This window comes from Acanthisitta chloris, unplaced genomic scaffold (genome assembly GCF_000695815.1).
Source record: "Acanthisitta chloris isolate BGI_N310 unplaced genomic scaffold, ASM69581v1 scaffold18411, whole genome shotgun sequence".
Classification (NCBI taxonomy): Eukaryota; Metazoa; Chordata; class Aves; order Passeriformes; family Acanthisittidae; genus Acanthisitta; species Acanthisitta chloris.
The window spans coordinates 7,296-31,879 of NW_008654561.1; the positions used below are offsets into that span (position 1 = coordinate 7,296).

General features: G+C 38.7%; 1 protein-coding gene across 1 annotated transcript; it reads left to right on the forward strand.

Moving 5' to 3' along the window:
• Positions 1-801: 801 nt before the first annotated feature.
• On the forward strand, positions 802-23,841 carry FAM160B1 (family with sequence similarity 160, member B1; the record flags this gene model as incomplete). Its single annotated transcript, XM_009083581.1, has 16 exons — positions 802-880; positions 2,853-3,022; positions 5,132-5,236; positions 5,508-5,630; positions 9,760-10,050; positions 10,917-11,113; positions 12,285-12,399; positions 12,504-12,580; positions 12,684-12,876; positions 13,908-14,077; positions 14,894-15,037; positions 16,690-16,780; positions 18,467-18,610; positions 22,079-22,219; positions 23,251-23,354; positions 23,445-23,841. Coding segments are annotated over 16 exons (2,250 nt in total), but the record flags the coding sequence as incomplete, so codon positions are not given.
• Between the last annotated feature and the right edge of the window lie 743 nt (positions 23,842-24,584).

Below are 24,584 nucleotides of genomic sequence, written 5' to 3' on the forward strand. Positions count from 1 at the left end.
CTCAGAACATTTTATATTGTGGTCACAAATTCAGTGTTTGCCTCAGCTCTCATTTTGGAGAGCCAAGTGGTGAAATGATCCTGGTTCTTTATTCACATGCTGCCTGTGGTGTGATGGGCCACATGGCCTGGTGTGGAAGGAGCTTTGTTTCTTTATTGCAGCATGTTATTCCTGGTCACACCCAAACAGCCATCCCAAATTTCTCCAGAAAAGAAGAAACTTTCTTTTATATATTTGTTTTTAAAAATACCGACCTGTCATTCTCTAGGGCTGGGCCTGACTGAAAAAAAAATGTAAACAAAGATCTTTTTTTAGGTTGTGGCTAACAGGAAAAAAAGGCATGGCAAGAACTGTATGAAGCAGCTAATTGGTATTTTTAAGGGAGAAGAGGGAGAGAGAACAGAGTGTGCGGAAAAGGAAGATGGCATCAAGATCTGATGTAACAACATGATTTTTTCCTACAGAACAAAACTGTGATCTGAACAATACAAACATACGTTTCTAGAGTTGCTTTATTGTATGGGCAATTGCTTTTGTTGCTTCAAATAGATTGTCTGGTCATAGAGACGCGGCAGAGATTATTACTGATGTTCACAAGCCTGGCAGCATAACATGGGGCTTGGCCATGAGTAATGTATGTAGTCCTTGTTAGAGGTAAAAGAGCAGAGAGTCACAATTGTAGCACTAGGCTGCAGCAGTTTACTTCCAAGTATAAGATAAAATTCCATTTAATCTCTGAGGAAATGTGCTCATTTAATTTCTAACTGTTTTTTGTTTCTTGTGGTTTTCTTTTTCCCACAGCTCGCACCTTCCCTTCCATTACAAGAAGATTTTGTTTACCACTGGAAAGCCATCACCCATTACTACATAGAGACCTCAGGTAAAAGCAGAAAGCACTCTGACTTTTTCTCTTCGTTGGGAAAACTAGAATTCCCAATCTCAGTGTTTTTATAAAGATTAAGAAATTCTAAAATGACTCATGTCTTTTATCAAAATACAAACAATAATAATTAAGAATATTGTGTACCTCCACCCCTTAAAAGTAGGCATGAAGATTGAGGGAGGGTCATTGTTTCCTGAGCACCATGGAGAGAACTGTACCTTTCCATGTCTGACCCAATTTCTGTCTTCACATACTTTGTTTAATCTAAACAGACAGCTACAGAAATGTAGTCCCTGGTGTTAACCTTCTTGTTGGTTTGCATCACAGATTTGCTTTCCAAGATTTTAACAAAAATAATTTTGTGGTCATAGACTTTACCAGACATGTATGAATTCCATGTGCTTAATATTAGTTATTTTTCTCTTTAGTGTCTTGTCTTAATGAAAGGTATTTTGATAACATAGCTCTGAAAATTGAATTCATGAGCAGATTTACAACACATTTTGTTAAACCTTATCCAGACATTATTCTGCTCTTCTAAAAAAAGGATATTCTGAAGAGATATGGCCATAGGTGCTTTTTCTTAAACTTTCCTTTGTTGTTTTTTTTTTTTTTTGTTGCTTTTTCTTAAACTTTCCTTTGTTGGTTTTTTTTTTTTTTGCTTCAGTTATGCAACATGTAAATTTTTAGTTTTGGTCCTAGTTATTAAGCTATTATGTTTTAAAAGTGAATGTTGCCATGCATATTAGCATATTATCAAGCATATTAGTTCTGCATTTCTGCTAGAAGAGGTGTGGAATCTGTGTATGTGTCTGGGACTGGTGATCTTGTTTATATCAATATTTACTGGTACAAGCTGCAACTTGACCCTTGGTTCTAAATAACCATCTTTTGGAACACTATGTGATGTTTCCTAAGGTGGAAATGACAGGGTGGCAGGGGAAAGCTGATACTTGCAATGACGTGATGCATAATAAGAGCTGACGTCTCTCCCAAACTTTGAGAAGTCTTGTGAAAAACAAGTTTCCACTCAGTGGATGTATTTCTGTCCTCTGCAGTAGGAGCAGAATTATGCGTAGGAGATTCAAGCAAAACACTCCAGGCTAACTGGAGGTTGTGGCAGAGGCCAAAATCACTCTGACATGGCAGTTTTCCTGTGTGATCCTGTTGCCATTTGCATGCAAGTGACAGTTATTTTTAGATTATTGCATAAGAAGTAGTAACCATTTCCCTAGGTAGTGGGATAGTTGTTCAAGTGGAATTTAGCTGAGAAAAATAAGAGGGAAATCATCACGTGTGGACATGCTCTACAATTTTAATGCCAGTTCCCACTGCCAGTGGCATAAATCCACTGCAATTCCATGACTTTAGTATAATGAAATCAGTCTTGCTGACTGTCAAACTTAATAAAGTTTGACAGAATTCTGTCTCAGTGCAGGAAGTGTATAAGAAGAATTTAAAGACTTTTGAAGAATAAACAGCACAGAGTTGGATGTTCTTTGTTATCATTGGAAAATCCACTCAGTTATCTAGTATGTAAAAGAATGGATCAGCTGCAAATTAAGCTGATGTTCATAGATTTGAGAATACTATGTGAAGAGTCGAAGAGGAAGTTATCAAGACAGGGTGGATACTAAGCAGAAGACTGAGAGTTGAACCTTTCTCTCCCTTAGCTTGGTTTCTGGCTGTAGGAGTGTTCCTTTTTGACTGTGTAATTAATGCATGCTTTGAATTTTGGCATTTCACCTTTTCCCCATTGTAAGGTTAGGTACTTGTCCAATGCATACTCCAGTTTACATTTCCAGATACAGTTCTGACAATGTGATTTAAGACATGTTGAAAACTTATATGTGTATGTAAGATTCTTTCAATGAGTGGTCACATTTTAAAATCTTAATTTTGTAACTGAACTTAAGAAAAGTGAGGACAGCATTTTAATCATTCTTAATTGCCCATCTCTTCTATTTAGATGACAAAGCTCCTGTGACTGATACCAACATTCCTTCTCACCTGGAACAGATGTTGGATATTCTAGTTCAAGAAGAAAATGAGAGGGAATCGGGTGAAACAGGACCATGTATGGAATATTTGCTACATCACAAGATTTTGGAGACACTCTACACACTAGGAAAAGCTGATGTAAGGACTTCTCAGCAGAGCAGATTATCCTTTGTGTGAGCTCCTAATTGTAATAGGGACTGAAGTTCTACAGTAGGTGGTAGTGTGGGACACTGAACTCTAGCAAATAGCTGTTTGCATATGTTACCAGCATATTGCAAATAACAGTCTCTTACAGGAGTAATCAAAGTGAGACAGCCAGTGAGATACTAAGAGAGAGCCCTGAGATTTGTTACTCTCCACTCTGATAATACTGACTGTCAGACTAGGAGTAGGAGAAATGTTTTTCTTCAGTCTAGAGTTTTCCTGGCTTCTGCAAGACAGTATGATCCCTCTTTGTCCTTTGTTAAGTGTTGGAAGAAAGGTGCTGTATGAAATACAAATTTTTGATGTATTTTTCTGAGTATGATGAGTTATTGCTCAGAAGGACTTCCATGTCAGAAAGCATTAATTGAAGCTGATCAATCCCCAGACAGCTTTCACATCCAAGTCTTTGGTATGAATGTAGCCCTTGGCAATGTTGTCTTGTTCTTCACATATCTCCTTTGTAGCACACATGACATTACCTTTGTAGTCTTGGTGCATTCTCTTTCTTAGCAAACTTCTAAGCTAAATTGTGTGGGGTTGGATGGATCATGAGGTGAATTATCTTGGCAGCCCTTGTGCTAGAACTTTTTGTATCATGATGCAGATGGAATTAGGAAAACATGGTATATCCTGTTCCAAGAATAAATGGAACTCTCCAGGGTTTCATTTTCAGTCAGTCTTCTACACATTGTCATGAGTTTTTAATTTTACGTAAATAGACAACATAGGATACTATCTGTATGAGCCTGGGGTGTTCCTTGCTCTGGAAGGACCACAGATCTGCAGTTCCAGCTGTCCTACATTCAGGCTAAGATACCTGTTGTATGGAATTGCTTGCTCAGAAATACAGCTCGATCAGTAATCTATAAACTTTGTCAAGAAATCAAGGCGAAGTGGTGACATATGAGAAGTGGGTAATTAGTAATATGTTTCTAAGAGCTGAGAGAAGTAATTTTGTGCTCATGCAAATACGCCTGTAGAAGCAATTCTTTTACAGCCTGTTTTTACACTTTGCCACTTGTGAGTTGATAGATTTGAAGTAAACACACAGTTCAGTGCTTGCAAGATGCTGCAAAGATCTGGTGCAAAAAATTATTTCCTTTCACAGCAATCAGCTAGACTTACTGCGTTACTGTAGATGTGCCCTGATGGTACAGATTTTGCCATTCTATTCAATGACAACTCAGTGATGACTAGGGATTAATAATCCAGGGATAATTACTTTGAAAGGAGAGCCAGGTTAGGCAGTTGTCATTCCTGGCTGTTGTCACCCCTGCTCTATTCAGCTGTGCAGTGAACCAGATGAGGGAAATTATGTGGGTTAAAATTAATCTATGGAGTAACAACATTTATTAACATGGCAGAACACGTTAGATTCAGGGGATGTAGCTAGAAACAAAGGTACATAAAAAACCACAAGCCATCAGATCTCATGGAGATAGGAAAGTACTTTCATGTGATGTGGTGCATGAGGGACAGTGGAACAAGGGTCTGCATGTTCCACAGATATTTGTGATTTATATTCTGCTCAGGGAAAGCAACAGCTTTCCCTTGTCCTGGAACATCTGTGCATTTATAAATGCTTTATCTGTCTGAGGTTAATTGCTTGTGACTTTAAGAAACCTTTTGTAGATATGAAGATGTTTATAGTTTATCATTCTGTATTTGCATGTACAGACTCACCAAATGGATGGATTTTATGGCACAGTACCTTAAAAGAGAGCTGACCTGCAGCAAATTAATTCCCAGCTAATTTCCTCTTATCACTGTAATGATATGGAATATTTGCTGGAAAGATTGGTAGAAGTCTACCCTAGAGCAATTAACTGAAAGTATGAATAATTTGAAAGAGAAAACAGTAAAGAGATGCAACATTTTTTGTTGATCTCTGTTGATAAAAGTAATGTGTTAACAGATGACGTTTTTTAAAAAATACTTTTGGCTAAATTATTGCTGTTTAGCCATTCTGAATGACAAATTTGCATCTCTGTTTTTCTGCACATTTGTTATTTTTTTGTTGTTGTTCATCTGTTTCTGTTTCAGTGTCCTCCAGGAATGAAACAGCAAGTTCTGGCTTTTTATACAAAACTTCTTGGAAGAATACGACAACCTCTTCTTCCCCACATAAATGTGCATAGGCCAGTGCAGGTACTGTTCAGACTTTAAGCAAAGTATATTTTTGCAGACAAGTTTCTTTTATTTTGCTGTAGTTGATGTATTGATGATTAGAGCCTTGAACTGCCACTGCTTTGCAAGTCATAAATAATAAAGAAAACTTGTTTACAGCAAATCTAGAGCAAATGTTCATGTCAATAATCATACATAATTGTTGTGTATATATGGAAGAATAATTCAGTCCATTATTCCTAGAACAAGCTATAACTTACTCTTTGTCTTAATTGTTCACCTAATGTCACAGAAATTAATCAGGCTCTGTGGTGAAGTTCTGGCAACACCAACAGAAAATGAAGAAATTCAGTTTCTCTGTATAGTATGTGCAAAGCTGAAACAAGATCCATACCTGGTCAACTTCTTCCTTGAGGTGGGTAAATCAATTTCCCAGGTATATTTAGTGTGTCACAGACAAAACCTAGGAGAGAACTGGAGGTATCACATTGTGCTTCATAGCTTAGTTTTCATTCCATCTGTGATTGCTTTTTCCTTTGATATGAGAAATTTTGTTGTTTAGGTGCATATTTTGCTTCCAGAAACTTGATGCATCTGATTTTTACTAGCATTTCATTCATGGCTCACCAATATACCTGTCTGAAGTCCTTATCCTTTGTAGTGAAAGTGCCTTTACATTAGGGATATGAACTGTTCTGTAGAACAGTGTGTGAGGAAGACCTTGGAGTTCTTGTGTAGTTTTGCCTTCAGCCCTTTAAAGGCTAAGGGACAGATTGCAGGGGCCACTGAAACCTTGCAAGTTGCTAAGTGTTCTGCAGGACTGGGCCCTTATTTGGTAGTGGCACATATGTCCTAGCTGCAGTGCCAGCTCACAATCTACACTACCTCCTATCTGTAGGAAAGCCAAATGTCTTTACTGCCTCTTCAAACTTAACATGTGGCCTTGATGAAATCAGAGTGGGAGGAGAAACAGTCTTGAGACTGACTTTTTGTTCCCATTTAGAAGTATTAAGTTTGCTTAATGAAAGTCCATTTGGAAATGCCTTTTGCTCCCACTTGCATGTTTCCTGTGGTGACATAGTGTCTATTAAGCATGTGTTGCATAGGTGAAAGAATGTTGATAGAGTGTCCTCCAGGAATATTTTACAAGATTTCCACAAACAAGATCAGCAGAGGATGAAAACCTTCGAAGATACATTATTTTCCATTGAGTATGTGATTATCACTTACAAGTCAGCAGTAAAGAATCCATCTTGAGCATTTTTTGCCTTAATTAAATATCATCCCAGTTACCATTGTATTCACTGGAGTTATGCAAGCAATGGAAATGGTGTAAAGATTGAAAAGTCAGTGTGTAAACATTAGAAACACTCAGAAGCAAACTACTACATATGTTACATGCAAAATGTGGTAGAATTCCAAAACAGGATTAGTTTGAATGTTATTTATGTAAGTTGGATGGTTTAAAAAGAACCTTCTGAATTACTCTTACACTCAAATAATGCCCATGAAATCAAACCTGAGAACCTCAATCATAACAACCACAAGTGTTTTGTCAGACATTATTAATGTTCTTCCCCAAAATAGCAAGATTCCAGTATTAAAAAACAGACATGGAAAACCAGACGATCCCAAATTTCAAAGGGATCTCTAGTTTCACAAAATGCTGGCTGTGGAGTTCAGGCAAGCCGAGGAACATTTCTTGTAGCTCCTGTTTCCTTGATGACATTGTTCTGAATGTTATACCCCGAGTCATTTGTCTTCACAATTGGTGGTTCTTTCCTGATAAGGCAGGTAGAGTGCAGAACTGTCCTTTACTCGATTAGACTATCCTGGTTGTTCACATCTAGGCCTCTTAGAGGTGCTGTTGTTGTAACTTGGTCGCTGGTTCTGACCTTCCAGTGCCTGAAAGGGAGAATTTACAGAATGCTGTGTGGCATTTCTCTCTCAAATCTCCAGCACTTACAAACCAAAATGCAGATGGTTCTCTCCAAAGAGTCTGTATCTGTTAGTTTTGCTTCCTCTTTTGGCAGTTCCTGATCAGTTTCTACAGGATTTTATGAACATAAAAGCTGAATATGTACAAACCCAGGATTTCCTTTGTATGATTACATCTGAAATAGTTTGTTGATAGAATGCTGTTTATATTCTAGTAAAACCTTTCACCTATATTGCTTAACCAATAAGGCTACATGATATAACTGTATCTCCTGGGCAAGTTATGTCTGTTGTGGAAATAAGAACTGGAAAAACTTCATTCTACTTTTCTAAGCCTCTAAAATCCCTATACTAATTTGGCATTAATGTATTATTTTCTTTAAACTGAATTTTCCCAGTTCTTATGTAGAGAGAAAGAACATGCATTATAATGTTTAATTTATCACCTCTACCTCAGTGATATTTTGTGCTAAACTTGCCCCATCTCATCTCATCCCATCTTAGGTGAGATACTCCTTGCAACTGGTTGTTCCATTTGATTCTCTGTGTTTCAATTTCTGCTCATGAGACCTTAAAAAAGTTCTGATAGAGTGTCTGCTAAAAGGTTTTGCCTTCATTTTATATAATGAACAATAGTTTCACTCTTCACTTCTACTTTCAATACTACAAATTACCAGCTTTGCATTCCTCACCAGAAATTCAGTGGATCATCAGCTGTGATATCACTTGATTTTTTTCACAGAATTATTTTTAAATCTGTCAGAATGTAGATATGGTCTCATCCACCATGGATTATAAAACTTTGATAGTTACATATCACAGAAATATTTTTACATTGTATTTTTACATTGTCTGCTCTCTGTTGATGCTGAATTCACAAGTACTTTGTTTAGAAAGCATTGAATATGTGTTTCATGTAACTTTTTCTATTAGGTTGCTCAGGATCCTGTTTTGCACCTTTGCAGGAGGCAGGTGAGCAGCTGAGCTGCAGAACTGCATGATTAGACAATAGGAAGCTTAAATACACACAAAATTTCTGCCTGTGTGTTGCTCAGTGTACAAACTGCTTTGTGTCATCTGCTAATGTCAGAGTAACAAGCTATGGACACATCTGTAGGGGCATTCAAGCATTTTAGTTCTCTCCTAGATGCCTTAGCTAAATAAACAAATGACAGAAGAGTCCAGACATGAGGTAATAGGCTAGTGTAAGAGAAAATAAGTATTTTACAAAATACTACCCAGTTTTTGAAAAAAGTAGCTTTTCTCTTTGACAACTCTGCCTGCTACCTGAGTCGTGCCAGCAACAGTGTGTAATCCTGGACTGAAATACAATTCCAGCCTTTAGTTCTGCTTTGTGTGCAAGGGTCATTGTGATTCAGATACTTGTGTATTGATAAAATACATTGAAGGAGTAATTTTTCTACTGTAGTCAAAAATCATACTTATTTCATAGCATGCAGTGTGCTGCTTTTCCCACTGTTTTGCCTCTCCAGGGAATTGGTTCTCTGAGTGTATCACAATGCTCAGTGCAAATTCCCCACAATGAATGCACAGCAATCAAGTGTTCACAGCAGTTCTCTAGTTTGCTGCCTGTGACTGTCATGTAGTCAGTCCCTGCTGGTTTGTATGTGCTAAATGCCATTAACCCCAAATGGTTAGTCTTTTAAATTATTAATGCTTGAGATACATTTGTAATAATATCGGAGTTAGCATAGAAAAGAGAACCATTTGGATTTATAATCTCACTACTGTACTCACTTGAAGAAAATGTCGTGTGCTGCAGTCTAATTTATGATTCCAATGAAGTATTATTCACCTGCACTTATGCCAGAAGAACACTGAATTCTTGCCTTGCTGTGAGTTTCTTCTTGGTATCACAGATCACAAATTTGAATGTCTTTTTATGTGCTGGAGACAGATTTATGGGAAGACAGATGGGTTGCTTTTTTTCAGGCTAAGCAGAGATGCTTTGGAGCTTCTGAAAACATTCCCTGTTACTTGTTATAGTATCCAGTGCCCATTGCTAACTTGTAGTGGCTTCTGTCCATTCAGTCAACTCAACTTTTTCTTCATGACAGACACAATTTGAGAGTACTCAGCTGTCTTAAAAGGTGTTTTTTTCCCTTTCCCGTTGAAGATAAAATCTCAGGAAATTTAGAATTATTTTACTTCTGTGATTCCAAATGGAAATAGTGTTTCAGACATTGGATGAAAATGAGGCCTTGACCTAGAAAGGGATCTTTTAGAGCTTGTGCTAAGGTGTAAAGATGCACCCACGAAGTAAATGAAGGGCCTCTGTCAAATATTATGTAAATAAAGTGAGAATGTGCCTCAGTGGTGAAGAGAAAAAGTTGCCATCTCTTTGTAAATAGCATATTCAGCCCTGAAGCAAAATGGTACAGGGCTTAAGAGAAATTTCAGCAGATTTCAAAATGTCCTGGGTTTAAAAAACACCCACACTACCACAGCCCATGACATTCTACATGTGGACTATATTCAGCCTTGACTACTTCAAATGCCAAGGTAAAAAAAAAATGCTTTGAGTAAATTTCTGCTTCAGGATGAACAGTAATTTCAACCATATCCTTCCCAAAAATGCTTTTCAGAATAAGTTAAAAGCAATGGCTTCCAAAGGATCGGCCAGTGTCATCACAGAAGACATGGTAAAAGACCAAGACTCTGTAACAACAGACACAGGACAGCCTGTCCATCCTGAAGAGATGCCCAGTGCTGCTGGAGCTGAGCACATGGGGGAAGATGAGCTCCCACAACAGGCAGATGATCTCTCTTTCAGTCTGGATGAACTAAATGTCACATCATCACCTGAGCCCTCCACTGTTTGTCCAAATCAAGACTATAATTTAGTGAATTCTCTACTAAACCTCACTAAAAGTCCTGTGAGTTGTTTTTTGGTTTGTTTGTTTGTTTATTTTTCCATTTCATGTGATAAAATTAAAGAGTTGGGGTACTGTGTGAAGTGGGCAGAGGGAGTGAATATACATACATGTATATATATATATATACACACATATACACACTGTATTTTCGCTATAAAAGTAAAGTGAGGGGTTTTTGTGGGCAGTTTTTGTAAAGTGGCAATATTATTTTAGAAAATTAATACTAAGTGTGTTGATGTAAGTGGGTTTTTAAAATAAATTTATATAGGGTGCTGCATGTTTCACAGACAAGCTACACAGGATAATCAGAAGGTTAAATATATCACAAAATATTTTAAAAACTACTTTCAATTGTTCTGACTCAACCAAACCCACTGTCTTCATATTGGCACTGGGCTATCTCTAGAAGTTTGTTTTCTTAAAAAAAAGACTGTGTCTTACCCAGCTCCATCCTCAAATTCAGACTCAAATTCTTCCAGAAAATTTAGAGGAGGGTTGGGTAAGCCTGTAATTGCTTCAGCAGTGTTGAGAGCAGAAAACTGAGTCTACATCTGTACCTCGTTACTGTTAGGTGATTAGTTTACACAGTCTGATATCTTGGTCTCAGGCTGACCCACAGCACTAGTTCTGTCAACCAAAAGGTTGCAGTTGCATTCTTAGTATTTGACATAGAATCAGGTGAGATTCTTTATTTAGTAACATCCAGATTCATTAGAATTAAGTTTTAATGACTGACAAGTCCACAGAAACAAGTGCATTCATTCACTGTGGGGGAGTGGGGAGGTTTTATTTGGGAGATGTTTGCTTCTTGCTTTCAAGTGAGCTTCATTCACCCTCTGATTAATTCTTCCCTGCCCTTCTGCCAGGACGGCCGGATAGCAGTGAAGGCCTGTGAAGGCCTCATGCTTTTGGTGAGTTTGCCAGAACCAGCAGCTGCCAAGTGCCTGACTCAAAGCACTTGTTTATGTGAATTGTTGACAGACAGGCTGGCCACCCTCTACAAAGCCCTGCCTCAGTCACTGGATCCCTTAGACATTGAAACAGTGGAGGCAATTAACTGGGGGTAAGAATTTTATTTTTGTCTTTGAAACCTAAAGTGACTTTACACCCCTCCCTGAAACTAATTTTATATGTAGATAAGGTACATAAAATACTCCCCCCTCCATGCTAAAGCCTCAGGAGCAGTGCTGAGATACCAGCTGTAGCACAGTGGTACAACTCGTGATTTCTGACATGGGACCAGGTTTGCCTGCCAGGCCCTTGTAGGGATTCCTCAGGGGGCAAGTTTTTCCACTGAATGATGTTAGCAGTTTGTGGTGGTGTCGCTGTAGTATCAGGTGTGGGTTATAGTCTCATGCAGATGTCAAAGATTTAGGAAATGTAAACTTTTCACTGTAGTCAGTGGGCACTGTAAGATCCTAAGGGGGGCAGGAAGGGTGGATTTGGTAACAGGCTGTTCTTGCACAAGTTTTGCAGCAAAAAAGAAGAAGGAAAGAGTTACTGCATAACTCATCAGCATGAAGCAAAAGATACATGCCTGGCACCCTGACTGCTTGCATGTTAGATTCTCAAATCATTTCTCTTTCCCACTCTACCTCAGTTATTATAAACTGCTCGTGATCTGTTAGTACTGACACAACAAGTAGGTGTTTGCCAAATATCCACCAAAATTTCTGGTGGTTGGAGTTTGAAGTTAGAAGGGGAAAAGCCACAATATTGATTTGTGGGATAAATCGTTGTTGGGGTGCTTTTCCCAAGAAAATGGTGTATTTGTTACTCCTTAGAGCCCTTAAATTGAGATACTTTTTTTTTTTTTTCTGAAAGGTACAGTCTAGTTCAGGTGTGTGGTTTTGGTGGACTTGCTTGAGGTCACTTACTGAGTAGAGCAGAACAGTTGCCTTCATTTTATGATTCTGTGACTACAGGAGTTATTGATTCAGTTCCTGTGGTCCATGTTTCCTGGGAGAAGAAACTAGGTGATCAATTTTCCCTTCTGACTCAAGAAATGGTTAACCAGAGTTGTTCTGCTGTGCCTACTGTGTATCCTTTAGCATGCCACACCACCTGTGTAGTGATGGTACTGCCAGATTAGTAGAGGTTAGCAGAAAAGCTTTTTTAATGTTCACTTCATTGCAAGTAGGTCATTAATTATTCTGTTAGGTTCAGTAAGAATGAAGTCCAAGATTCATCTATTACTTGCAGACTAAATAAATATTTTTCTCTGTGTTCTCTAGTTTGGATTCCTATAGCCACAAAGAAGATGCATCTGCTTTTCCAGGGAAAAGAGCGTTGATTTCGTTTCTTTCTTGGTTTGACTACTGTGATCAACTCATCAAAGAAGCACAAAAGGTTTGAAATGTGTTCAGATGATACAAATGTATTCCGTAAATGAGTGGTTCCAGTTGTTTCTTAGCTTTTGAGTTTGAGACACCCATTTTGTACTTTTGTTTCAGACAACTGCTGTTGCTATGGCAAAAGCTGTGCGGGAACGATTTTTCATTGATGTTATGGAACCTCAGCTGATGCAAACGTGAGTAGCATCCTACAAGACACAGCAGGACTGAATCTGAATCAAACTGATTGTTTTATCAGCTGAAATCCACTACACCTCTGATACAAAATATTTTGTTCAGTTCAGAGATTGGAATCCTCACATCAACTGCACTCTTGCATCGCATTGTTCGTCAGGTGACTTCAGATGTCCTACTGCAGGAACTGGTGTATTTTATACTGGGAGAACACAGAGAGCCAGAAACTTTGACAAACATCAACAGACATCCGCTGCGACACAGGTTAATTGAACACTGTGATCACATCTCTGATGAGGTGAGAGGTGATGCTGACACATTGATGTCTGCTGACCAGTTCTGGCTTGCAGAGAGTCTGTAAAGATGCCATTGTGAGGAGTTTTCATATTTGTGTCAACTAACTTTTTTGCCAAGAAAAAGAGTTCTGACTGCCAGCCCTACAAATTCCCTTTAGAAAATTAAAGTCAGGCTGTTTTCCCCACCTAACATGAGGTTCCATTTACTTAAGATTCTTTGCTATGTTGCTTGCCCACTATGCATATCTAGTTAGACTTGCTTGCCTGTAAGATAAGGCAAACTCAGCTTCTGTGATTTGTGCTTTGTTATGTGTTATGTTGTTGTTATTTTCCATGCTGAGTAGTTAAAAGCTTGGGGTTTATATAAAGTGTGGTCAGAGAATATACACAACATCAATTAAAAGGTGATAAAATAAGTTTAACCCCTTTACACACAATAAACATTGCTAAAACAATCTGTCCTCAGGAGCTGCTTGTTGCATTTTGTCCGTGAAAGCACCTCCACCCTCTGGTTTTTCAAATGAAACCCAAGCTTGCCTGAAATACAGATCTCTGCCTTCTCATATCCATTTTTCCAGTATGCTTACCTGCTCACCCTGTCAGAATGAGTTATCTGTATAAATTGGTTGGTCTTTGAAAAGCTAAGCACTTTAAAGCAGCTGTTAAAAATTGTGTCTGTATTGCTTTAAAGTCAGTCTCCTTTTAAAAGCCTACATAACAGCTCTGTTAGCCTGTAGTTCTAGTCACAATATCCCAGTATTACTTTCTTCTATTCTGGGCATTTATTACTAAATTTAAACCCTGTTCTGTGTCTCATTTGCACAATGATAACCATCTTCCAGCATGGATCTAATTGTAGTACAGAAAGCTAAATTGTGAATTCTCTGGATGTTCTTTGTATTGTTATTTCGACAGATTTCAAAACAGTCAATAATTAACTGCAATGTTTTAGTATGTACACACCAGATAGAAGGCAGAAAGCACAGGGCAGCAGTGCATCAGTTTATTGAATGTTTACTTTTTTCTGTTGTAGATCAGCATAATGACTTTACGAATGTTTGAGCACCTTTTGCAAAAACCCAATGAGCACATTCTTTATAATTTGGTTCTGAGAAATCTAGAAGAAAGAAACTATATAGAATACAAGCCTCTCTGTCAAGAAGATAAAGATGTGGTAGAGAATGGACAGATTGCTGGAGCAGTGTAAGTTTCATTTTCAAGGGAGGTTTTCACAACAGCTAAGTTGGATCTTTATTTTTAGAACAAAACAGGAGTTTCTTTTCAGTAATTGAAAGACAAGTGAGCTTGGATAGCAGTTGAGTGCTCTGTGTATTAATCCATATCCATAAAGTGATACGGAAATTATACATCAGCCAAGTATGGAAATTCTTAGAGCAGGAAAACTAAAATTACCACAAGCCTCTTTGCAGAGCAATAGGCACTTAAAGGTATTCATGTCTCAATTTACTTATGCATCTACCTATCTTAAGTCCATGCACATTTGTATTGTAATCAGTGAGTTTGTTCTTGAAGTCAGTCACTTAGGTGTCTGGCTTACATTTATGTTCTGGAGTCATTTTTTGATGGAAGAGCTTTTCTAGGACACTACATAAAATCCTTTTAAATATCCTATGTAACTCTTGTAACTCATTTTTTACTGATGGAGGGGTAAGAACTAGCCACATTAGCGTTTTTAGTCATCTAAAATATTTTAAAGATTTCCTGGAGTATAACTTTGTCTCATGTGAAAAATGTGGCTAAAGAGTTTAAGTGACTTAATGCAGTAATTTTGGACGAGGCAAAAATGCCTGCTCTGTTGTTGAGGTAGTTGGGTGTTTGTAAAGGTTGGTGCTTCTGCATATTCATTAGTTCATAAGATGTGGAGATGGTATTGTTCTGGAAAACATCCTACTTGCTCAGAGAAAGAAACAAAGAATACATGTCTGGTGTCCCAGAGATTCTCCTGCTTTCCATAACATTCTGTGAATGATTATATTTTTGTCTGATACAATCTCACAGAGACTTGGAGGAAGATCCGTTATTTACTGATCTGTCTCCAGATAACACGTTGTCAGCTCAGGAGTGGCTCAGTGCTTCTCCACCTGTCAGTCCAGAACATCCAAAAAATGATGGGAAGACTGAAGTCCATAAAATTGTAAATAGGTAAGTTGAAACAAAGACTTAGAGAAGTGTCTGAATGTGTGGGTGTCTGCACACACTGTGCAAATTAACTGCACTCTGTAATGGATGTTATTCTGTGCCAGCTGGGAAAATGACTCCACAGAAGGAAATTATGTGGCATTTTATCAGAGAGCTACTTCTGAAAGATTAGAGCTTGCATAAGTTAAAATAATTCAACATAAATGAGAAAAATAGAAGGACTTTGCAGCTGATAGTCTAGTCGAATACTCAGAATTCATGAGGAAAGCCTCGTTGATTATCAAACTTCCTTTTCACAAAAATACTTGGTTTTCTGGAGGACTGTGCAGAGCCTTGCCATAAATGTTTTAGGGCCAAAAAAACCCTCAAACTTCCTAAAGTTCCTTAAACACATACATAAAAGTAAATGATTCCCATCCTAGAGATAACCTTCTGTTCCCTGAAAATCACGGGCTCCTCTGTCACCTGGAACATACCTTAGTGCCTGTTAGAGGTACTGCAAATTGGATATCACAAAGAGGACAAGCTCTGCTCTAAGCAACTTAGTGATGGTAATTCTCTTAGGAACTAATATTAGGACAAAGTCTGTTTGCTCTGTTAATGCATGGGAGCAGAGCAGCACTGGTATGTCAGTGCTGACCTATCTACTTACCCAGAAATAATCAAAGGTGTTAGCCAAAGGAAGCAAACAGCCCTAGGACAGGCAGGACAGAATGGCATCGTCACTTCTTGCCCTCTGTACCCCAGTGCTGCTATATATAGTTTATGGTGGACATGGTTTGGAGCAAAGACACGAAGAACATTCTCCTAAATTCACCTCATATCATCTTCATCAGTAAACAGAAATGTTTCAGGATTTGCAGTGTTTTGCACATTTGTTTTTGGTCAGATAAGATGTGTTCCATATAAAAGGTCAGATACTACATATTTCTGCATATAAATCTTACAGGAGTGTCCAGTAGCTCTTGGGCTGTGGAGAAAGCTGAAATTTGGGATCATGGTCCAAGAGTTTTATTTTGTTGTCCAGAAATTTAAGTGGGTTTAATTTATTTTTTTCAAAGACAGTTATTAATATGATTCAGAAGTTCCTGATTCCTATTGGTGAAGTAATAAGGCAAAGGCAATTATATTTGTAAGTGGGACATTTATATGCAAATACTCCCTTATGTCTTAGATGTTCATTTTGTGCCACAACAAACTATGGTAAATAAAACTACCTATGAAGTAGGTTAAGAAGAATTGTAACTGCAGTTCTTCTCTTTTGGCTTGTTTATTCTCCAGTATGTTTTGGGGTTTTTTAGCTCTAGTAAGATAGAGTCTGACCTTTAGCAAATACTTGGCCTGGTTGTGAATATTGCTTTTCATCTCCATTCTGTCTGCTAATCCTCAGAAAATGCTTCCATTGAGGATTTTACCTCAAGTGCTAGATACAAAAATTCTGAAGTGTATCTCTTGTTATTACAAACAGTAGTTGGAATAGATACGCTTAAATAGATTTTGTATTCTCTGTTCTTCATGTAAAGTTATGGCAGAGCCTGTAGATTAATTGCCCAGACAATTCAGTATTGTGTACCCTGTTACAGATGATGAGAAAGTATTGATCTGGTGCTCTGTGGATTTATAGATATTCATTAATGTACTTTTGTTCTCTTTAGTTTTCTCTGTCTTGTACCTGATGAAGCTAAGTCATCATACCATGTGGAGGGTACAGGTTATGATACTTACCTCAGAGATGCCCACAGACAAGTAAGTCACTGAAGTCTCCCTTAGTCCTTGAGAATTTGAAATGCTTATGAGAATATACAAATGGTTCTGTAAATAGTCCTACTAAATGCATCTTTTGGTAATGGAAAATGGGAAAATTCAATTTCCATTTTCTAATGAAAACTTACCTTTGGAGATCTTTTGACGGTGAATTCACCTTGTATTGCTCTAGGGGGAATAATGGATGACATTAAATGCATTAATATTCATCTAACAAATACAGTGAGAGAAAATCTGAGCTGCAGGTAGATTCTTAATTTGCTTTTGCATTTATCTGCATTCTCTTGGAGAATTGCCTGCCAAGCTGTTTGAAAGAGCTAAAGAGAAATTAAAATGCTGCATAGGAGTTATGCAATCTGGGACTTGGAAATAAAGGCTCATCACAGGGAATGTGCAGCCTAAGGCATTCAGGTTTGAAGTTGGGAGGTTGGGTAGATAGGGAAAGCTTAATGATTTACTGTTTTTAAAAACAGGCAAGTTTTGTTTTTATAAACATAATACAAAGTTTCGTTGGTCAGCGAACAATCACTGTTTGTTTGCAGCTTTGTTACTGAAGTCCTGTGAATCTTCTAGAATAGAAAAATTTTTGCAAAGGAGAAGAGTCACTGAGAGAGCTATATTTAGTAGGTAATTCAAAAATTCCATAACCTTGGAATTACGTTATCAGCAGTTTGAGATGGGGAGCTTGGATTTCTGCATTTATTATATTGTTTTATCTGTAGTGTAGGAAAGAGAATAGACAATAGAGAATAAGGAAACAAAGGTTGATGTAAAATCCCCCTATGTTCTATTCTTGGATGCCAGAAACCACTTATCATCTTTGTCTTACATGCCTTGGGAAAAAGAGTATTCTGGGAGTTATTAGAGAGCAGAATTGGTTTCTGTCACTTCCTGGTCATGATATGGCCACTGTTAAAATATTTCCCCCCTGCCTGTTGCTGTTATTACATCCAAATAGCTGTTCTGCTTCCATATTTCTGTTTCTGGAAGCCTGCACAAATAGGTAAACTACATGCAGTGCAGAATTTCTGAGTCTGTTGTCTCTCTATTTTGCATCATTTTATTCCTGTGTTCTGTATTTTCTCTGCTATAACCTTTCAAGGGATAATTCCTTGAGAGTGAGACATCAGCCAGCCCCCAGCAATTGAGTGGCAGAGGTTGAGAAAGTCTGTTAGGGGTGATAGGAAATAAACAGAGGGAAGAGAGAGCCCTGAAGTACTTTTCATTTGTATCTTCTGCATATATAGATGCCTTTACTGTCCTGGGAATTAGGAAGCAATAGGGTATAGATAGCAAGCTAATCTACACATAATACAGTGGAATTGTGGTAATGTACTGACAAGAAGAATGTTTGAAAATGCAATTCCTGGTGTAGAAGAGCCCTGATCAGGATGAATATGGATGTGTTTTGGCCGAGCTGCTTTTTGGCACCTCTGTTCTGCACTCACTGTTTCTCAAACTCCCCTAATAGCAGGAGTGTTGAGAGGAAAAGGAGGTGCCTGCTGATCATGTTTCTGCTGATAATGTTTCCTTTAGAATGACTTGTCTTTTAGCTTAGATTTCTCACTTAGCTACAGATTATGGTTGTAAGGTGTATGGACTGTCCAAAGGAAATTAAATGGTTTGTATGGAGGTTTAAGTCTGTTTCCCTCACTGCTTTTTTTCTAGTTCCGGGATTATTGTGTCGTTTGCTTACGCTGGGAGTGGCCTGGATCTCCCAGATCTTTGGAGAAGTGCAATTTAGAAGCGCCATTTTTTGAAGGACACTTCTTGAAAGTCCTGTTTGAAAGAATGGGCAGGATTCTTGATCAGGTAAGAAGCAACAGCTAAGGAATTACTTTTCTAAACTAAAGGGCTGTTCTTTGTTAAGGTCCTGTGGACTTTCATCCCTCAGTCATCTATTGTAGTGTCATATTATTGTGTCATGTCCCATGTCCTTGGTGCAGGTTCCTGTAGATTGCAGGATCTTACAGTTATCAGTATTATCAGTTTAACAAAAGTAGAGAACAAAAACTCTCTTATCTTTGTTAGGCACCTTTTTTTGTGCACCACATGTTTTATTGACTGGAAATATCCTTTAAATTGAGTAAGAAAAGAATATCCTTAAGATAAAAGATGAGGGTAGGATAATATCTTAGGAATCCTTTGGTACTAGCATCACTGGTTCTGTTTTCATTTTACAGCATTGGCATTTAGGAAACATGTACATATTTCTGTAAATAAAATAGTGAACAGCTTCTTTCTGCCACATTTCAATGAACTTCAATCTGAAGTCTTGTTCAGGAAGCAGTTTACATCACTGTGTGAGATGAAAAGAATTTACTGTATCACTGCTAACATTTTCCTCATTTTTTCAGAGTTTTTAAAAACCTGGAGGGATCCTTTTCTATCTGCAGCATGATTATCCTGTTTGATTATTTTCAAATAAAGACAAACAAATGAGATAGAGTCTGAATGGCTATTCTCAAAAGGAGGTGTGACATGTCCAATCCAGATTAGTACAGAGGAAATTAAAGAAAGGGAATTTGCCTGATGCCTGTTTGTTTCTGTATTTAGCTAGTTTGCATGACCTAGTCATTCTGGGGAGAAAGTCAGGGGTCAGAGAGGTGAAAAGGAGGTTGTCCTTTGTGAAAACTTAATGTTCCTTTGTCCCTCTGAACTCTGGGCTTACATTAGTCAAGCCAACCTTACTGCTTTAGATCAAGAAGATAATTTTTCTTTCCAGTGAAAATGAGCCCTGAAGGTCTCAATCACCCTCCCTGTAATACCTGCTGGTGTTGCTACAAATGCAGTAGTACCAGTTTCAGAAGCTTGCACAATTCTCTTGTGCTCTGCACATGGAGCTACCTACAGTAAACAGTTGTGGCAGTGCCAGATTTCCTGGTCATAAGCAGGACAAGAGTCATTTGAACATGCAAATGCACAGGGAATATGTCAGGAGGCATTAGTAGCCTCTGGGTCAGCTCTGTGAGTGTTCAGGGGAACACTCCATGATTCTATGGTATCAGAAGACTTTGCAGAGGTGGTAGGTATCACTCACCTAGTTTCTGACAGAAGATAGCTGAGGCACACAAGTGAAGTAACTTGTTTCAACTACCTCATCTGCTAGACACTACCTTCTTCTTCCTGGAAGTTCCTGCTGGAACTGACTTGTTTCCTAAGAATTATTTTTTTTTAAAATTTCCTGAACTTCAAATTTTACTGGGTTTAATCTTTTAAGTGACAGAGAATTTTTTTAGGGTGGTATCTGATACGGGGCCATCTTACTGAGTCTGCTGACATATGGACAGAAATAAAAGCTCTGTGTGAAAAAGCAGCTTTCCTTAATGCTCTCAATTAGTTCAAATCACAACAGCAATCTGTCTGAACAATGCAGCACATGTTACTACTTTGTTTCCTTCTCTCCTTGTGAACACCAGATAATGCTCATGGCTTCAATGCTTCCTAATGAATTGACTGACTCAAACAGCTCTAAAGACCTTCTCCTACCCTTCAGCTAGGTAGGCAGTGAATGGATTTATGGAAGGAATTTGTGTCTCTCTCTGCAGAATAGCTCTGCCATAATAACTTAAAGTGTAGTGATCTCTTTTACCTATAACATTTCTGGACCAGGATCTGAAAGCTTCATTTGTTAGAAGACTGGAATGAATCAATTGATAAATCTATCAAGTACAGAAGGAACTGCCACTGCCTGGAAGAAATACATGCTTTCACTTCCAAAGATCTGTTAGGCAACTTTGCAGTGCAACAGTGTGTGGTAACAAACTCAGGAATGAGGTACCTAAATATTGGTTAGGTGTCCACCCCTAGTCATTGGAAATTTTGTCAGAACAGCCCCAGTAGCCTCTGGTGCTCTTGGGCTGAAAAGCAAGTAGGTGTCTCTTTTAATGCAATGTGAATCACCAACTCAGCTTCCTCGACTGTATAGACTGAAAGCTCAACTTAAGTGCCTGAACTGAGGTGTCTGTTGCCATTTTTGTGATGCCCAAGATGCTTGTGGTTATAACACAGATCTTGCAGGTTCCACCCTCTGTGGACCCTTCAAGAGACCAGCAGATATTCTGGAGCAGCTGAGACAGCAGGAGATGCTTGTGTAGGCAAATGTACCAAGTGTCAGACCTCTCTTGAGTAGGCTAATGCAAGCTTAAACATGGAGACATAGCTAAATATACCTGTCTTAATCTGGGGCTGAATTCTTTCAAGTCTTCCAAATCTGAAAAGGAGAAGAATCAGTTCTCTGATTCTTCAGTATTATGCTAACTTGAGACCATAAAGATGGTAACTTGAGGTCATTAAATCATCCTTTTCTAGATGTGGTTATGCCAGTGAGGATGTTACTGCCAATATGCAGTCACGGAAATGAATGACGGTCCTGAAACCCACTTAAAACAACAAGCTTGATTGACACAGAGGTGTACCAAAGGAATGTCTGTCCACCTCTTGTCAATGTAGTCTGTTCTCCCATTGAATAGATGGAAGGAAATTCCACTAGTTTGCAAGTTTTGGGCTGAATTAAAATGTCAGCTTGTATTCACTGTGATGAGAAAATCAAAGGTGGAATAAAAGTATTTGGAACATAAGGAAGCTATGGTGAAAATACTTCCTTTTATGGAAATGAGTTTCTTACTCATTCTTACTCAATGGTAAAATCCTTTAAACTAGACATTATTTTTTTCCCTAGTAAATTAGGTACTATTTTTTCCAGTACCTGACAGTGTTGCATCTCCCATTTGGTTGATTTGGGGAAAGGAGGCAGAGAAAAAGCTCATATTTTCATGGTGCTTTTGCAGCCCAGGACTGTTTGATCTCCCATAGCAATGTTATCACAAGATGATGAGACCTGCTGCAATGGGTGTTTCCCAGAAAAACTAAAGGAGAAGAGAAACAACATATTAGCCATTAACATGGGTTAGTCTCTGTCAATCTCCTGAGCTCATATACTTCCCAGTTTTCCAGGTGAAGCAGGCAGATGTTTAATCTAGGCTGATTCCATGCTAGATGTTTAGCTGAAGAAATGTTTACAGGAAGAGGACCTACCCTACAATAAATAAGTGTGCAAAAGCTTCAAGTGTCTGTAGCAGCTATACAGATAATAACATCTAATACACAACTTTCATAGTCACATCACTGCAGAGATTGGACTTGTCTTCTAATCAACCTTTTTATCTTTTTCTTTTCATAACCCTGTATATAAGGTTCCTAGGAGATAAATAACACGGGCTGGATGAAAAGAAGACGGCAGGAAAATAACTGAGCACTGTGTTTTCCTTTTTTTTGCAGCCCTATGATGTGAATTTACAAGTTACGTCAGTGTTGTCCAAACTGTCCCTGTTTCCCCATCCCCATATACATGAATACCTGTTGGATCCTTATGTAAACCTTGCCTCTGGCTGCAAGTCTCTCTTCTCTGTGATAGTCAGGGTGAGTAAACACACAATTAATATTTACATATGTCTGTACAGCAGTAATATGTTTAGTAACTTTGGAGTTACTGCTAGATGTTGCTGAGTAGCTTAAGTTGGCAAATAGTTTCTCATTGAAAGCAGATACTTACATTCTTGATTTGGGTCAAGATTTTCAGTTTTCTACCAAAACATTGGAAAGTTACTTCTCTGTCCTTATGCCTTCAGAACTGTTTGTTGCTCAGTTTCATTGGGTAGATGCAAGGTGTCCCCTCTGGCAGTGGTGTTGCTTTACACTGGACGAGGTCACGCTGCTGTCACTTGCAAGCAAAGTCAGGTAGTGCCATAGGAACAGGCCAAGTAAAGGTTTGCACCTGGATAGGAAAGAGATGGCTTCTGTACACACACAAGAACACTCCTTAATACCCTGTGCCTGGGGGGATATCTCTGCTTATGCTCTTTCTTTTTCTGATGAAAACTGTTCATGACAATGAAGTCCTAGATGTATCAAAAGTCCCTTTCTCTCTCTAATTCTGTCTCTTCCTGCCAGACCTGCATCCTAGATGTGCTGGCTGGGTGCCTCTGACACTGCAGCCTTCTCAGCCAGAATCTCTGGCTTACCCCACACACCAGCTGTTACTAGGCTGGTCAGGAGCCTATTAACAATGCTTGCCCAGTACTAACAGAGTACTAACAGCTCCCTCCTTCCCAGCAGCCCTCCCCATTTCAAAATGCTATCTTCACTCTCCCCCCTGTGCTTTCCCTAACCCAGGAATTTACTGGTCAGTTTCCTGCGTCAACCTTTACTTAGACAAACTGGTCATCAACATAATTTAAATAAGTAATGCCATTTGTGACAGCAGCAAGTAAGGCTTTTGTGTCTCTTTACTTTCTGCCCCACTCGCCCTGTTTCGGGGCAGAGCAACAATTCTGCGTGTTGTTTTGTGAGGCTGGAGTGGGTCTGTATTCTGGGCACTGTCATTTAACCTGTTGCCAGGCACACTCTGCAGAGGTGCTAACTTTGTGTGTCGATGGCATTGGGTTTTACAGGTGGTTGGCGACCTCATGGTTAGAATCCAGCGCATCCCAGATTTCACTCCCAAACTTCTGCTGGTCAGAAAACGCCTGCTGGGCATGGAGCCAGAAGGGCCCATGTGAGTAAATACATTGCATATTCTCCAAGACCTGTGGCTGGGTTTGTGCATGCCAGTGCTGACTCCCTGCGATTTTTCTTTCCGTCTCAGCATTGACCACATGACGTTACTAGAGGGCGTGATAGTGCTGGAGGAGTTCTGCAAGGAGCTGGCAGCGATCGCCTTTGTGAAGTACCACGCCTCAGCCACGCCGTAGGCAGCCTTGGTGGAGCCAGGCTGAGCCACCACCTGGCTGGGTTCAGCCAAGGGTCTGTTGACAACACCCGGATGAGAAGAGGTGGTGCCTCCTGGCAGCGTCAGAATTGGAAGAGAAGTTCCTTTCACCAGATGTTGGATTGCAAGAGAGAGGGATCCGAATGGACCTAGAATATGAGTGAAGGCATTATTGGAAAAACCAATACATAGCATTTCTAGCCACTGTGTGAAGAGCTGCAGAAGCTGCATGAAGAACCACAGACATCAGACCTTGGTTATTCTAATGGCAATGTTTAGAGAGTTTGGTCTTTTGTATGTTCTGGGGCTCACATGCACCAACTTGCTCTTTGTGACCATCTTTTAAAAAGAAACTTAATTTGATAACATTTTTATGTCTTAATTCTTTTTCTTTTCAGTTGGATATATGAAAGAAAATCATAATTATAGTTGCAATGTATGTTATTAAAAATTAAGAGGTTCAAGAAATCCACCAATCCATATACAGTAGGATATGTTAAAGGGAGATCATTTTTGGTTTGGTGGATTTTAAAGGCAACTCTGAGCTTGATTCCTCAGTGGAATCCAAGAGATTTAACAGTATAAAATCAGTACTAGTGAAATTAATCCTGATTTGGAATCACATCCTTGACAAATATATCTGAAGGTTTTATAAGTGTTTCTAGCATGTGTCTATCATTCCAAGCAATTGATCTCCAGGTCATCTGTGTAACTAGATTTGCTTTAGGTTTTTGCATGCAGATTCTTGTTTGATTCATGTCACCTTTGTAGAGAGGTTAATTATAGGTCATCAGTAATTGTTTCTGAACCAGTACTTTTAATTTCTTTTAAATTGGTATTTAGCCTGAATTGGTTTAAGAATCTTTTGTGCCTTTAAAATTGGCAGCATAAACATTGTGTTCTTTTTGGAGATGCTTTTATTGCTTATCTAACCATCACAGTGATGCCAATTCAGTTAATGCATTGATACTTTATATAGGACCAAAATGTGCACCTGCTTTTCCTAGTGCTGGGATG